The 15,991-nt window shown below is 28.4% G+C and overlaps 1 protein-coding gene across 3 annotated transcripts; it reads left to right on the plus strand.

Annotated features, from left to right (window-relative positions):
• Positions 1-37: 37 nt before the first annotated feature.
• Positions 38-10,454, plus strand: LOC145180403 (zinc finger-containing ubiquitin peptidase 1-like). Of its 3 annotated transcripts, none has more exons than XM_090082383.1 (8): positions 38-253; positions 1,909-2,117; positions 6,953-7,118; positions 7,714-7,809; positions 8,170-8,275; positions 8,372-8,493; positions 9,266-9,492; positions 10,336-10,454. In XM_090082383.1, exons 1-8 carry the CDS (start codon positions 136-138, stop codon positions 10,369-10,371), a joined length of 1,080 nt encoding a protein of 359 aa, XP_089938509.1. In that variant the 5' UTR covers positions 38-135; the 3' UTR covers positions 10,372-10,454. The 3 variants fall into 3 exon arrangements, 2 of the variants coding, with proteins under 2 accessions (XP_089938509.1, XP_089938508.1); XM_090082382.1 differs by having other exon boundaries at positions 42-253; positions 7,555-7,809; XR_016450878.1 differs by having other exon boundaries at positions 45-253; positions 7,555-7,809; positions 8,170-8,243.
• Positions 10,455-15,991: the final 5,537 nt, after the last annotated feature.

Raw genomic sequence — 15,991 nt, forward strand, 5'->3', positions numbered from 1 at the left:
CCATATATTGTATTTAGAAAAGATTTAATTATTTTAAATGTGAAAATCATAAAAAAAATCTTTTTATGGTTTTCTTTTTTTTTTCAGTGTTTTTTGTTATAACTTTTAAAAATCGTAATGGTTTCGTTTTTCTAAATGTCTAAGCGAGTTTGTCAAAGATGTCCTGTTTGTAATGAATTTTTCACAGATGAAGTCAAGCTTACAACTCATGTAAATACCCATTTTGAGGATGAGTCCAAAGATAAACAATTAGGTATTGAATGTAATTTTTTGCAGGTATTTAATTGTTTTTTTGTATCTAAGGATCAGCATTAGATTTTCTCATTACAAAGTTTCTTAAAAATTTTGGTTCTAAGTTAAAAGTTTGTATTTTCATTGTATACATTTTTTGTCTAATAAATGCAAGTACAGCCAAATTAATGTCTCAATTATCTTCTTGATTTTGTCAAAATTTGTCACTTTATTTCAAAAGGGTCTGAATGGCTTTTGAAATTTCAAAATATTGCATTAGTTGAATTTTTTAAAATTTATTTTGTTTTCTCTTTATCTACTTTAATTCAATTATTTCTTTCTCTACTTTAATTCAAATATGCCTTCATAATGATAACAATTTTTTAAATCAAGTTTGATTTAAATTTCTTTTTTTGCACAACAGATGATCTACAGACTCTAAAGGCTCTTTTCCATTTATATGCAAATTCTCATTGCATTTTTAATTGTATCTCAAAGCCTTTGATAAGTTTGTGGGTTTTAAGAAAATGCAGCAGACTCCAGTAATCTTTTGTACATTTTGATGTCCAAAGATCTTGTAGGGATTATATGTTTACTTTTATTTCTAAACTGATAAATAGCAAAAGCAGGTTTTTTTCTTTGTAATTTGCTTTACAACCACACATATCCAAAATCAGTTCCAACCTCAACTCCTCAGAGTTGAGATTGGAACCAATTTCGGATATGTGTGGTCGTAAAAAAAATTATCTACCGGGCATTAATCTACAAAGTCTCAGGTATCACCAGATTTAAAATTAAAATTTTATCTCTTTAAAACCAAAGAAGAAAAACACATTTAAAATTTTAAGGCATTTTGCACTTCTGATTTTGTTGTAAATTTATATATTTTTCTTTACTTTTGGTATATGAAATTTTTAAAAAGTATCAAAAATTCTTTAGATATGTGTATAACCTGATAAAAAAAATATTTCTTAAAAAATTTACCAAAATATCTTAAAACTTTAAATGTGTTTTTCTCCTTTGGTCATAGAGATTAAATTTTAAAGGATGTTAACTTTTTTTAATGTTGTCTCAATTTTGCATGAAAAATTTCAAGTACAGGTAATATCTCTTTGACTAATTCACTCTCAGACTTAATGACATCATTTCCAAGGTTTTTAACAATTTCTGTTACAGCATTGGGTTTACAAATTTAAGTAATAGCTTAATGACTTTGATGAACAATCTTACTGGCATAAATTTTTGCTTCAGCATAAAAATTAGCTTTGGCAGATACTTATCTTTTATTGGCATTGACAGATACTTATCTCACCTTATATATATCTCTATATATATCTTACATATATCTTATATACCTTATATATATATCTTATATCTCAACTTTTTTAGTCCTCTTTATTTAGGAATAATGTATGAAACTTATGGCCATACATACACTATAAAAATATCAAATACTCATACAATACATAGCAGGAAAATTAGATCTGCTAAGTTTAGGAGTTGTTTCCTTTTTATTGATAATCATTTTTAATTTTTTTAGTAGTTTTGTCTGAAGTTTGAAAGATTCACTGTATTCTCAAAATTTATCCTAAAGTATTGTGAAATTGTCATTATCTTTAATGCACTTATCTCAAATAAACCAAATAAGCTATTGTTGAATTGTTTTGTTTTTTTTAGTAAATTTATCTCAAATGGAGAACTGTTTACTTGTTAAAGAGCATGGCGCTCAGAAAATATTTTATAATGATTTATTGCTGGCCCAAATTGTTCAAGAAGAAGAAAATACTGAAATACGTAAGAAATGCAGAAATGATTTTTCAATGGCATTAGAACATCAAAAGTATGAAAATATTGCACAAGAAAAAGAAGATTTCAAAAAACTGCAGGTTGTTAATTTTATATATAAAAAATGTATCACCATTTCCTACTTAAATTTGTCTGAAATAATAAACTGGTTTATTTGTTGATGCATGCTTTCTTATGTCATAAACAGGCAGGATCAACTGGTTATTCATAAAGCTTATTAAAAATATTACAAAGAATAATAAGATAAGCATACAGACAGCTATAGTAATAGTACACAATGTGTCTAGATTGATGTTTTTTGGAAAAAAATCATAGCTCTTCTAAATTAAAACAGAATCTTTTGAAAATTTAGATTTAGGCATTTTTTTCGGTCAAGGAATCTAATTTTGAAATTTAGTTTAAGATTTGGACATTTGGTATGCATAGGTTGAGTGCATAAATTGCTGAAATTTTCTCTATCCTTAATTTTTGGAATGACAGCACAATTACATGGTAATGTCAAAGTTTTTCTCTAGCTCTGGTAGGCTGCAACAGATACTCTTCAGTTTCTCTCCTTTTTTTTTTTAGTTTTTGATTAGCTATGCTAATATGCCACAGTTTTCATTTCAGAAAGTAAAGAAGTGAGGGATATTCATTAATTAAAGAAGTGATCACCTAAAGTGCTTTTGTTCTAACTATAAAATTCACAGCTCATTGACACCTTTGTATTTGAATTCAATCATTGAAATCAAGGGGAAAAAAAGTATTTCACACATTTTATATTAATAACATGTTAATTGTAATACGTTAACAAATTATTATATGTCATAAATACAAACAAAAATAATTTAATACCATAAAGAGTCTTAAACATTAAACTATGATAACTAACATCACCTAATAACTAATAACCAGAGTTGGTACCCAAAAACCCAACTTACTGGTTTTTGGTCTCAAATTTTTTATTTATAGTTTTTTCATTCACAAGTTTGTTTTCATTATCACTCAAGATTCGTGATGCTGCTCAACAATTGCTCCAATGATAATAAAATAGAGTTTAGTGTTATATATTTCATAATTGAGACATTTTACTTGGAGCATAAATATTCAAGTTTAAAAATTTAAAACAAAATCATCAAACAATTTAGTCAACAGCAATTGTGCATCTTGATCTTAAATGTCTGTTAATTTGTACACACATTTTAACTTTTTCTACTCCCAAACGATTTCTAATTTCTCCAAAACCAAAGAATGAAATAAATCTTTAAATGGATCCAGAACTTTTTTTATTACATAAGTAAGGTTATAAGAGTAGTAAATTTAAATGTAAATTTTACAGGGAACTCTATTATTTCTTTAAATTTGATCATGTTCAATAATTTAATTTTTTTATAATTGCATGTTACCTCTATATTTTGGATCTGTTAAATTGGCTAGAAAATGACATTAAACAATTACTTTTTTTAACCTCTTTAAAATATTATCTTTATACAGAGTCAATTTTTCATCATGTATGAGGCTTTGCCAAACTCAATTGCTTCAGATAATGTTGCATAATCTACTTACAACTACAGCAAATTCACTAATTTACTTTATAACTATGTATATAAAGTTTATGATGTTATGGTGCCAGAAATATGTAATTTTAATATATTTATTATCCTCATATTTAATACATCCAGCTATTAACTAAGTAATAAGTTATTAATCTTGTCCAATGCAGCACAAACACTTTTCAGCTTGTAAATTTATTGCCTCTCTAGATTGTCGATCAATAGACTCCATATTTCACCTCTAATGCTGGCATACAGGGAATAATTATATAAGATGTCTTTATACAATCTAATTGGCAGTTCCAGTAAGTTTCATTGGGTAGTTGTGGTAACAGTCCACCTTTTCCCATAAAACACCCCTGTTAAATAGTTGTTTAGCTGCTTTCTATTTGGTGGCTTGTATCCAGGTCTAAGTTTTTTAAGCAGTTTGGTAAATTCAAGATTCTGTTATTATGTTGAATGGTATATTTGCTGAAAAGAAAAACCTTGCAACTTACAAATCCAGTTCATCCTTCTCATTACTTATTGTTGTAGCATCAACATTAGAAATTGATATTTGTCATTGTATCTTAGTGGAATTAAATGAAAAATTGAAGAATAAGAAACATCACCTATAAAGCTTAAACAATCTTGCTTTTCATCTTCTGACTGATTAGACATATGATGCTGCAGGTGTGGCTGGCCTTGACTCTAAAACTGATATATTGCTAAATACTTCTGCAGAATCATTAGCGCTTACTTTTTTTTTCTTTTGCACTTTTCCAAATGGCTCTTCTCTCTATTTTTTTTTTTTTTTTTTTTTTTGATTATGCTCTTTTTGTAATAATTACATCTCTATTTCTTCCCTCTGAGTGCTAATTTGGTATGTTGAAGAATGTATAATCTACTTTTAAATGTAATAAAAGTTGTAAGATAATATCTTTATTTCAAATAAGCTTTATATTTGAAAAATGCTATTTAGTTATGAAGTTATTATATAAGATATCTGTAAAAAAGAAAAGTACAAAAATAACTATAAATTTATCCAACTTTGTTAATAAAGATTCAAACTAGAGATTTTGTTTCAGTAAAATGCAAAAACCCAAAAACCCAGTAAACAACTGGGTTTTTTGCTAACCCTGCTAATAACTAAGTTGAACTATAATGTAATGTGAGTACCCCAATATTTATGTTGTACTGTATATACACTGTACACTGACCGTACCAGTGTGCATCTAATTTAGTATGTACATTGTGTAAAAACTGAGTTGTTAATGATGTTAGCAAAATACATTTTATAATCCAACTACCTCTACAATTAAATATTTTTAAGGGCATTTTCTAAAATTCTTTTTACTTAGATCCTGCTACCATGAACCTCTATAATTATTTAGTTCAATGTCTAAGTATATGGATACTTTCAACCATTTGTTTGCACTTTGTCATGCTTTTTTCACAATATAGGCTTTGTAAAACAATCATTTTATAAAGTTCTTTTATTAAATCAGTTTTACAGAATATTGATTTACAACCTCCTATGGAAAACAAAATTGTCTATTAAGTAATTTCCACATGGATTCAGCAATTTTAAAAAGCTTTTAATCAAAGTTCATACTTTAAATTTTGAATGTTTTATGAACTTTTTTTATAAATATGTAAATTTATGTATTACTTGTTAGTTTCACAACATTGAAATAAAAAATCATAAACAAAGCAAATTTGGATGGCTGCCAATTTACTTCAGATAGAGAAAATTTAACTCTTTAAAAAGAAAATTTAAATTTTCCAGAGTTTATCACAGGTTACATATATGTTAAAAAATTTATTTTTAAAATTGGTTTTTCAAAGCTCCAAAAAATAAATTGCTTCCATCCTAGGGACATTGTGCAGTATTTATAATTTCAGTGGAAATAAAAAATGTGAGTTTTTGTTTTAATGTAAGGATTTCAATGTAAACATAAGTTAAATATTGGCTTTTAAAAAAAGTTACAACTGTCTATTTATTTAATCGATTGTGTAGTCATTCAATCAATTATATCATAATTCATAAAATACATAATCAGTAAATTCCTTTTTCATACTATGATAGGAAATATTTGCTATAAAAAGTAATGGCAATTTAAATTCCCACTCTTAGTGTTGGTCAAGTAAAATAATTATAGCTAAAATGTTTTGTCAAAACTTGTTCAGAAAAATTTCATTTCTTAAAAACCTTTGTGCCTGCATAACCAGTACCAGTACTGTTGCTTATCTTTAAATAATTAAGGAATGGTTTACTCAATCTCATTTAAAATCTTCAAATGTTGTGGAAAGGTTTTCTTCATAGAATTTCTTTTTTTTTTTTTTTTTTTTTTTTTAGTTACTTGATCTAATATACTTACTGAAGTACAGTTAAAATGAATTAGTAAATGGCTTGTTGCAATTAGTATAAGTCTTTTTTCAACCATGAACAGTATTTAGATATCAAGTTATAATATTACATAAAGAAATGGTTTTTTAAAGAAAAACAAGAAGCAGGCAATCACTTAACTTTGGATTTTTCTTGAACAAAACTGTAATTACATATTTTACTAGTAAAGTTGTGAAAAAGTTTTAAGGATGTTGGTCCATATTTAGAAGTTGCTACATTTATAGTTTGTTTTTGTTTATTTTTTGTTTTATTTTTTTGTCAAAAAAAGGTAAAAAATGTCTTTTTACACCTTAAAAATTATTTTTACACATTTCTTAGAAACAGTTTTATACTTGAGTTGAATATGATGAGAAGTACAATACCTCAATCATTAACAATCTTTATTAGCAATCTTTCAGCTGCATTTCAAGATATACTAGTTACTGGTTATATCATCCTTCAACAAATACAATGCTGATGTTTACCATTAAGGCCAATTCTGAAGAGTTTCTATGTATATTGGAATATTTATAATCTAAATTTACAGCATTCAATCAGATATAGTGGATGCTGTAGTTTTCTTACCATTTCAACTTCATTTCAAAACTAACCACAAATGCGAGTTATAAGATCACCAACAAATGAAGGGTATAAATTAACCAAATGATACCGTGCACATGAAGCATGAAGTTGGACATTTAAAACTAATGTTTAAATTGATCCACTAAGAAAGATCCAACAGACATTTAATCTTTCTTTCACTATTGGCATTTTAAGATTTGCTTTTTATTAATAGATATCTCAATGTCTGCTAAATTTATAATGGCTGAAAGGAAGTTGATTTATTTAATCAGGTTTTTTGACCTCTAACAAGTTAGTTTAGTACTAATTTTAAAGAAATATAATTTAACAAATCATAGAGATTCCTAAATATGTCTAAACTTGAATATTTTGTTGCTCAAGTGCGGAAACAGGTTAAATGTTCTAATTAATTGTTAATAGTTTAATAATTTAGACTATGTATGGGATGAACTCAACAACTGGTTTTGTAAAACAATTTGATGCAAAAATGAGCAAAAATGTGGGAAGGTCTTTAAGTGTTGGCGATTATTACAAAAAAAAATCAAACATGTTTTCATCTCTTATGGAGGGTGTAGATACATTAGAGACAGCAACAAAAGGTAACTCTTTATAATGCCATTCAAAGTTTGTGCAATTTTATGTTTTTTTTAATTGTCTTTATCAATAGTTGTAATTTCCTAGTTGCCAGTTGATAAAGCAAAGTTTGAAAGCTGAACATGAGTTTTGTTTAACCTTAAAGAGATGAAATTCAAAATTTTTTGCTCTATGTAATTTTGGCAACTTAGCATTTGTCTAATATGATTTTAGAACATGTTCACTTAAAATTGCTATTAAAGTTGATACTTAGGTATAATAAAGCACTAAATTTCATCAGACAAACCACTTTTGCAAGAGTGAGAAACTTCTCAAAGTCAAAACAGCTTTCCTATGTTTTCTAAAGGTTTCTGATTGGTTACTTTCATGTTTCACAATCTAATCTTCTTTTTTTTAAATGCATAATTTTTCGTTTTTTACATTTTGAGTGAATGTTTCTAGGAGTTATCAAAAACTTATATGATCAATATGTAAAAGGAGTTGCAGGTGTGAAAAGATTTAGTTTGTGTTGTGAGCTAACACATTTTGGTATAAGTATTGCTGATAGAGGTTGGGGCTGTGGTTACCGCAACCTACAGATGTTAATTTCCTCATTATTAGAACATGATTGCTATAAAAATAAACTCAAACAAGTTATGTCTGATATTCCATCGATACCAAAGCTACAAGCCCTTATAGAAAATGCTTGGGATGAAGGTAGTTTTTTTCTTGTTCAGTTCTGATTTTTGTTGAGGATGTGCCACCTCTTATGTCCTTGTAAAAATTTACAGTTGATTTTTTTTATAGGGAATAAGTTTTAGGGGGTATGACCCTGAGGAGTACAATAGTTTAAGAAAACATAGTTTTAAAAAATTTAAAATTGTAATTTTTTAAACCTTTTGTATTCTTAACTCTTTCATTCTTTGTCAGCATTATTTTTGATTTAACTTTCCGCCCAAACAACAACCATGTTTTTAGTAATTTTTTATTATAAACTTGTGTCAAAGTATTCATTTCAATATTTAACCATTTATAATTACTTACTTATCATAATTTTTTAATTTGGTTTTTTAAAAGGTTATGACCTAGCTGGAAAAGAGCAGTTAGGTGGAAAACTCCAAGGAACTCGCAAATGGATTGGAACTACAGAAGTATGCGCATTTCTACGGAGTATAAAATTAAGGCAAACAGTTTTTTAATCAATGCTTTGTTTCTTTTTTTTAAAAAAAAACTTTTGGTTTTTTATTTTTGCGAATATCTTAAGTTATTTTAATTATAGGGCACAAATTATTGATTTCCACAGGGCAGTTGGCGCTGAAAATACTCACGTTTTGATGTTGGAGTGGATTTCCAATTATTTTCAGCAGGGCTCTAAGCTGCCATTGTATCTGCAGCATCAAGGTTTAGTTTTTTGATTTTATATAAACGAAATTTTCCTTAGAATTCATGTACACAAAAGCCAAGATCACTTGAAGTTCTAAAGTACATATTTGATAAAAAGCCTAAGTACTGGTGTTTAAGTAGAATCATAAAAAAAAACATTTTAAATGAGTTTATTTTATGAATTTTACTTGATACTGCGTTACGACATTCTATATTTAGCTACTTTTTGCAGCAGAAGTAAAATATATAACTTTACTCTGTGTTTAGTTAAAAAAATTAGACTGTCTTATTTAGAGTTAGATTAATAAGGGCTCCTTCAGATGTATTTTAGCCAGCAGTAAAAATATTACCCCAGGTATTACTCAGAGATGATTACTGTTATTCCCGTAAAAAGATAATCTAAAAATGCTGTGAGTAGTAGGTTAGTATGAGTGAAAATTAAGTCAAATACGAAAAGGTGTAAAATACATGCATACTCTGGAGAAGCTTTAACATTCTTAAACAGTGACCACCATCATTGCTGCTATTAAGTTCTGTTAAAATTTTTTCAAGGTGGGAAATCAAACAAATACTTATAACTTGCAACTATTTAAATTTTTACTTGCAGCTATTTATTAAATATCTATTAATTGCAGTTGTTTATGTAATTTGAAATATTGAAATACTTATAACTTTTTTCAATTTGTTATGTAAGGTACATGGTCTAGAGATGAATTTATTCAAAAGTTTCTTTTAAAGAAAAATTTTGAAGAGTCAAATAAAATTAATACCCGGTTACTTAAATTTTTAGGTCACAGTCGCATTTGTATCGGAATTGAAGAGCATGAAAAAAAAGAAAATTATCTATTACTGTTAGATCCTTCAACTTGTGTCAAACAAATGCACAAAGTCCTCTTTAATTTACAAACCAAAACAAATGCGATCAAGCACTTTCGGAAGTCTATTAAGCAATTGAAGCAGAGCGAATTTCAAATCCTCTATATCGACGGAATTATTGAACTTCCTAGCGAAATCCAGGTCAGTATTATATTTTATAGTTAATTGTGGCTCATAATTAGTTTTTTAATACTCTTTATGAATGCAAACTTAAATTCTCATTCTATAACACAATGTTTGCAATGAGTTTTACATTTAATAATTTACAATCTTCAAACTTGATCTTCAATCTTCTAATCTATATTGGCTAAGTTATTATAGAAAAAAGTTTCCAAAACCGTAAATGTCTTGAAAAACTGTAAAAGGTTTCTGCATCTGCCTCACCATACAATTCAACGTACTATTATGCAGTGTCCGTACAGTATCTGAGGATAAATTGAGATTTAGATCTGATTTAAATCTCCATTTGCTTTGTATGAAGGAGCAGAGTGTTGCTGGTAAATGTGTGATCTGTTTCTACATACATATTCAATCCAGGGTTTCACAAAACTTTCTAAAAACTCGATATAGGCGGCAGCATCAACTCGAAGCCTCCGGGAAAAAAACAAGGTGACATGGTTTTCATTGCTCATTACTTCTAAAACCATGAGAACACTGAGAACCTCTGGAGGTTCTGAACATAGCCGAATATCATTTCTCAGATTGGTCTTTTTGTCGACATTTTATTTAAAAAACCATAACATATCGAGAGCTTATGGGTGCTTAAGCTTTTTCAAAAGACATTTTTATCGGATAATATTCTGCTCACAATTCTATATGTTTCCCTTCGAATACTCTACATTTCCTGTATTTATCTCCACCCGGTTTAAATATTAATTCTATCGGTTACTTAAGTTGGCTTTTCCTATTTGAGAATTAAGTAAAACCTTCTGAATCCTCTTTATGTCACCAGTTTTAGTGCTATCTTTCTTGTTTGTTTTTTAGGACAGCAAGTTTTTGACATCTCTACGCATCCCCTAGTTACTAAACGCTCTTATTGAAAAATGTAAATATTTTGTTAACAAGTAAATTATTTTATAATTAATAAAGAATTTTAAACTGCTGTTGACTTGACGTTTTATTGAGAACCACAAAAATTCCAAAGATCATCTCGGCCCTGATATCTTTTTCTTCTGTGGAAAAACCATTTGCAACCTTTTTATTACAAATTGTTTTTTCCTATAATATTGTGTATGAGCAGGAGATATGTGATATGTTAAAAACTAAAAAATCGATGAAATTCTTTGATGGAAGCAATTTAACTTGTACTTTGTTATCACTGGGTATCAAGTTCGATTTCAACTTTTGATTAAATTTTAAACAAAAGTTTTTAGCACCAAACTTTACAAGTAATGAAAAGTGTGAAATTAACTTTACGAGTAATGAAAAGTATTATTAATATTTTCAAATATCTGTTCTGATAACAAAAATGATCTAAAATTAGATCGAGAAACGGTTATTATTATTATTATTAGCTCAAGAAGCAAGCAAAGTTATTATAACTTAAGAGCAAGAATTTTAAAGAACATGGAATATAAAAGCATTTATCGATGAATTGACTGTTGGCTCGTCATCAAGTCTTTCAGTTTGATTATTAATCCTAAGGCAGGTAATTTTTATTTTTAAATTGTCTAGAATCTGCACGAGCCTATAATATACAGTAGCGTGCAAAAGTTTATAAACAGCTAAATATTTCAAGTTTTTTCGCCATAACTTTTTGACTTTTGACTAAAAATGAATAAAATTTTAAATAATTATTACTATGATGTGATTATATAGAATGATTTGTTCAAAAAAATGATAACTTGTAATGGAAGAAATTGAAATTTTATTGAAAACATAACCGTTTAAAAGTTTATAAACAATTCCATACCCCATTAAAAAATTAAAATTTCATTAAGAAAAATTTATTTATATTAAAATTAATTTACTGGTTATAATATTTTACTTAGCTTGAATTTAAAAAATGTGAAAATCAAAGTAATCGTCAAGAGAAAAGAAAAGTTTAACAATACGTGCTGTAGAGAAGAAAGTTCCTTATAAGCAAATTTCTAAGCTTTATGTTGTGGCTAAATCAATAATTAGCGTTCTAATTAAGAGATATAAAAACCAAAAGACACTTGAAAACAAGCATCGTTCAGGCAGGCCAAAGATAACTACAGAACATCAAGACAATCAAAGAAAATCAAAATAAGATCCTCGCAAAAGTGCTGTCGAATTATATAGTATTTTGAGCAATAAATATGTTGTTAAGTGCAGCGTAGATACTACAGAATGTTGCCTGCGTCAGCATAATTTGTTTGGTCATCGTCCTGCAAACAAACCATTAATATTGTTAAATAATCACTCAGCCCAAATGAAATTTGCAAAAGATCATTTGGATTGGACTTCAAAAGTCCAATACAAATGATCTTATCTAGTGACGAATCAAAGTTTTGTATGTTTGGTAGCAATAGTTTCAAGTATATGAGACGTCCGAAAGATGAAAGACTTGCTCCTAAGTATCAAATGCTAACAGTTAAATCTGGTGAGAGCAAGTAATGGTTTGAGATCTTTCAGTCATGATTCTAATGGTCCACTTCATCGCATCGATTATGTTTAGATATAATCGATGCAATGAATTAGATCAATAGAATCATGACTGAAAGAAAATCGGTTCATCCATTTTTTTAATCAATTTACTTTCAGTCTTGATTCTATTGATCTACTTTATTGATGGTCTTCTCAAAACCTAGATTAAAATCCCACAGAACATCTTTGGAAATATTTTGATCGTCAATTGAAAGTCAAAAAACCTACCAATAAAAATGATTTATTCCAAGTGCTTAGGGATTGTTGGGCAAGTATCCCCATAGATGTTCTGATCAACTTAGTTGATTCTGTACCTTGTTGTTGTTAAGTAGTGTTAAAGTCAAGAGGCTATCCAACGAAATACTAATGTGCTGTGATGAAATATTATAGAGGAATTAGATTTTTTTAAAAATATTTTTCATTTCTTTATAAACTTTCGCACAATAATTATGTTTTCAATAAAACTTGAATTTCTTCCTTCTGTTACAAGTTATCATTTTTTTGGACTAATTTATAGTATGTAACCACATTATAGGAACAATTGTTGAAAATTTCATTTATTTTTAATGAAAAGTCAAAAAGTTATGATAAAAAAACTTGAAAAATTTAGCTGTTCATAAACTTTTGCGCGCTAATTTAAGTCTAATGTGATATCCAAGAACATAAACAGTAAACCCAAACCGCTTAAGTCTTGGGACACAAAATTATGGGACATTTTTTGAAAGACATTCATACATCATCAAAGACATTATTCTTATATAGATAAAATCGTGATTCAGAGGTTGATAACACTAAATAAAGTAAGCACATGCGAGTTCGAACTTTTCGAGTTCAAAAATTTTGTTCAAGTTTTCTGATACAATTTTGTCAAGCAGTAAATTTTTCAAATAATTCAAGTTAAAGTTTGTCAAGCTTTATTTTTATTTAAATATTTTGATTGAGTTTCACAACTCTACTAAGTTCCACAAAACTATCAAATTTTAAAAAAGTTATTTAACAAACAAAGTAATTGTCTGAGAATATAAATCAATCTAATACTGACAAATTAAAGATTGACAATGTCAATATTTTCTCTAACATAAATAAGCTTGTCAAAATTGTTTAAAGGAAGGTTTGTTTGTGTGTGACTGTTGATTTGAATGTGACTGTACCGCTTGACCCAGAAAAAACTTTTTCTGATGCAAACAATGAGGCTGGAATGCAAAGAATCAGATCAAATTTTGCGAGAAGAGGTTAAGTGTTAGCCTTCAGTCTCCACCGTTCTAAGATCTACGTGTTTCTTGAAGCCAAAGCTGTGCTGAGATATATAATTCAATCCTGAGGTCGGATTTGCCAGTTTACTGCTCCACTGAGCTGTTTAGGAGTTGATAACTTGAAAAACTGGATCCTCTTGCTCATCAAACATTGGAGATAATGTTGAAGGAATGAGGGGTTCGGATTCTGCAGTGAAATTGTGAACTGCTAAAATTACATCTAGGATAATATTATACTTTATATACTTATATACTTTTCTAAACTCTTAAAGAGTAGGCCTAATGTGAATGGATCCAGCATGTTGCTATTGAATACACAACCAACTCTGATCCCTGATTTGATTATTATAAAAAAATGTTTTCTATAAGATTTTTTGCAAATTCTTCTTGAAAAATTCCAGCCTTAATTTGAATCAAATACTTTGGTTGATGATTGTATGGATTATGAATAAAGAAGGAATGATTTGATAAAGTATTGGCTCATTCTGCTCTGATAAAAGTTTAGATGACAAATCAAATTGCTTCAGAATCGGAATACAGGCTTCAACCATTGTAAACTCAAGGGACTTACAGCAAGTTTTTCAAATTTTGAATCCTTAGCCCCTATAATCTCATTTAAGTGCAGCTCCTAAATAAAATATTGACTTCATAGAATAGAATTTACTATTCCATCAGTTTTTACTTGGCAAAACAGTTTTTTTATTGGTCAATTTTAGAAAATTGCATGTTTCATTGATTAATCATTTTTGGAGAGTTTTTCTGTGAACATGAACAGCTTATAAGGAACACTTTGCTAGAGTATCTTTCAGAAATTTTTTCTTATTAGAAATCTTTGTAACAATTAGGTGAAACGTGTGATCAGTACAAAACATTTCAGTTTGAATCTCTGCGCTTAACTCCAAAACCAGCTTGATATTTGAATTACGATAATTTACACACTATCTTTAATAAATTGTTAACACTATGTTAAATAATAACATAATATAAGCAATCTTATAAAGTTTAGCAAAAAGAAATTTACACAAATTTTTACAAAAACTGCACAGATTTTTTTAGCCACAATATCAATGATATATAAAACACTTGGAAAGGTATAAAACACTTGGAAAGGTATAAAACACTTTGAAAGGTATAAAACACTTGGAAAGGTACAAAACACTTGGAAAGGTACAAAACACTTGGAAACAGTTGATAAATGTCAAAAAAGCCAAATAAAAATAGTTCGTATACTCATCAATAAAAGATAACTGCCATTCTCATCAATAAAAAATGCAAAACTAATCCTAAAGTTTGTGGTGATCTCCAATCATTTTGATAATTTCTTCACTACGATTGCTTAAAAATTCAACAGAATTCTAAATTCTAGATAAAACTTTCAAATAACAACCAATAACGAAAGAGGAAACCCTCAACTATATAAACTCCACTATCATAGAAGAACATGGAAACCTTACTTGAGGGGTTCTCATTGTTTTACAAAAAGCTCTTGTAACCGTAGACCATGACATTCTCTTATCAAAGCTTAACTATTATGGTGCACGTGGCATACTCTTGCTATGGTTTAATTCATACCTTTCCAATCGTCAAAAGTTTGTTACTTCAAACGGAACCTTCTCAGGCATTAAAAGTGTTTGCACTGTTATTCCTAAGGGATTCATATAAGGTCCTCTTCTCTTTATTATCTATATCAATGATCATAATCTTTCGATGATATTAATCTCTCAAAAAACTAAATAAAACATACTATTCAGGATAAAGCCAGTCTTGTTCAATGGCTTCGAACAAACAAAATCTCATTGAATACTAAAAAAACAGAAATAGTAATCTTTAAGACGCAATGTACTAACTTTTCTAAAAATTAACAAGAATCTTCCAAAATTTACTAAAACAGTTTTAGGCCACTTATTCAAGGTAAGTGGCCTAAAACTGTTTTAGTAAATCTTAGTGTTGTGATGAGAAACTTTCATTCAAAATGCACATAAATGACCTTACTCTCAAATTAAGCCGTTCCAACGGCATGTTAGCAAATATTATATATCACTATATGTCACTCAATTTTTGGTTCACATTTACAATATGCAAGTCAAGTTTGGGGATAATCTAGAATCGTCTGTCTTTCTAAGATTGTTTCGCTTCAAAATAGAGCAATGTGAATAACTCATCATGATACATGATAAAATCATGAAAGCATCAAAGCTATCATGGGGTTTGGAAAGAATTTGTCTGTCAGCATACATTTTGTCCAAACCCCATAATAGCACTTCTTAATAAATATTTCATAAATGAAATATTTTTAAGTTCATTTTTATTGCTAACTGCACACAGATATTTTAGAAAAAAGATGGGAATGCAGGAAATTAGTTTTCAATATGGCAAACAAGTTTGTATTGTATGTACTTTAGGATGCTGATAAAATTTACAAAATACTAGTATCTTTTTTATTATAATACCATTATAAAAAATGCTAGGCTTTCGTTGGGTTTGCATTCCAATACCTCTAGCAGGGTTCAAAGAAGGTCTAATGAAAGTCTTTTTTTCAAAGAAGGCCTAATGAAGGTCTAATGAAAGTCTTCCTTTGAAAGTCTAATAAAGTATTAGTTATTGAAAAAGCTTGATTTTTATTTGTACCAGTTTCACATGATGAATTTTCATTATCTTGTTACAGTGCAGTGTAATTTTGTTTCAGTTTTTGATAGCTGATTGACTATGAATATCAGGAGGCTGTTCAACTTCTTTTTTTTTAGTTCAGCCTGCACATGTAAAATATCTACTTTCAC

Source organism: Hydra viridissima, unplaced genomic scaffold, assembly GCF_058129835.1.
Source record: "Hydra viridissima isolate aposymbiotic clone 2 unplaced genomic scaffold, HvirCarnegie_v1 scaffold_3, whole genome shotgun sequence".
Taxonomy (NCBI): Eukaryota; Metazoa; Cnidaria; class Hydrozoa; order Anthoathecata; family Hydridae; genus Hydra; species Hydra viridissima.

What these genes read in the sequence shown, in the direction of transcription:
- LOC145180403 (XM_090082382.1), top strand. Translation starts at nt 136, where the DNA reads ATGTCTAAGCGAGTTTGTCAAAGATGTCCTGTTTGTAATGAATTTTTC. An exon ending in AGAAAATGCTTGGGATGAAG is followed by an intron (nt 7,810 to 8,169) that starts GTAGTTTTTTTC and finishes GTTTTTTAAAAG; the next exon opens with GTTATGACCTAGCTGGAAAA. An exon ending in AACTTCCTAGCGAAATCCAG is followed by an intron (nt 9,493 to 10,335) that starts GTCAGTATTATA and finishes TTTGTTTTTTAG; the next exon opens with GACAGCAAGTTTTTGACATC.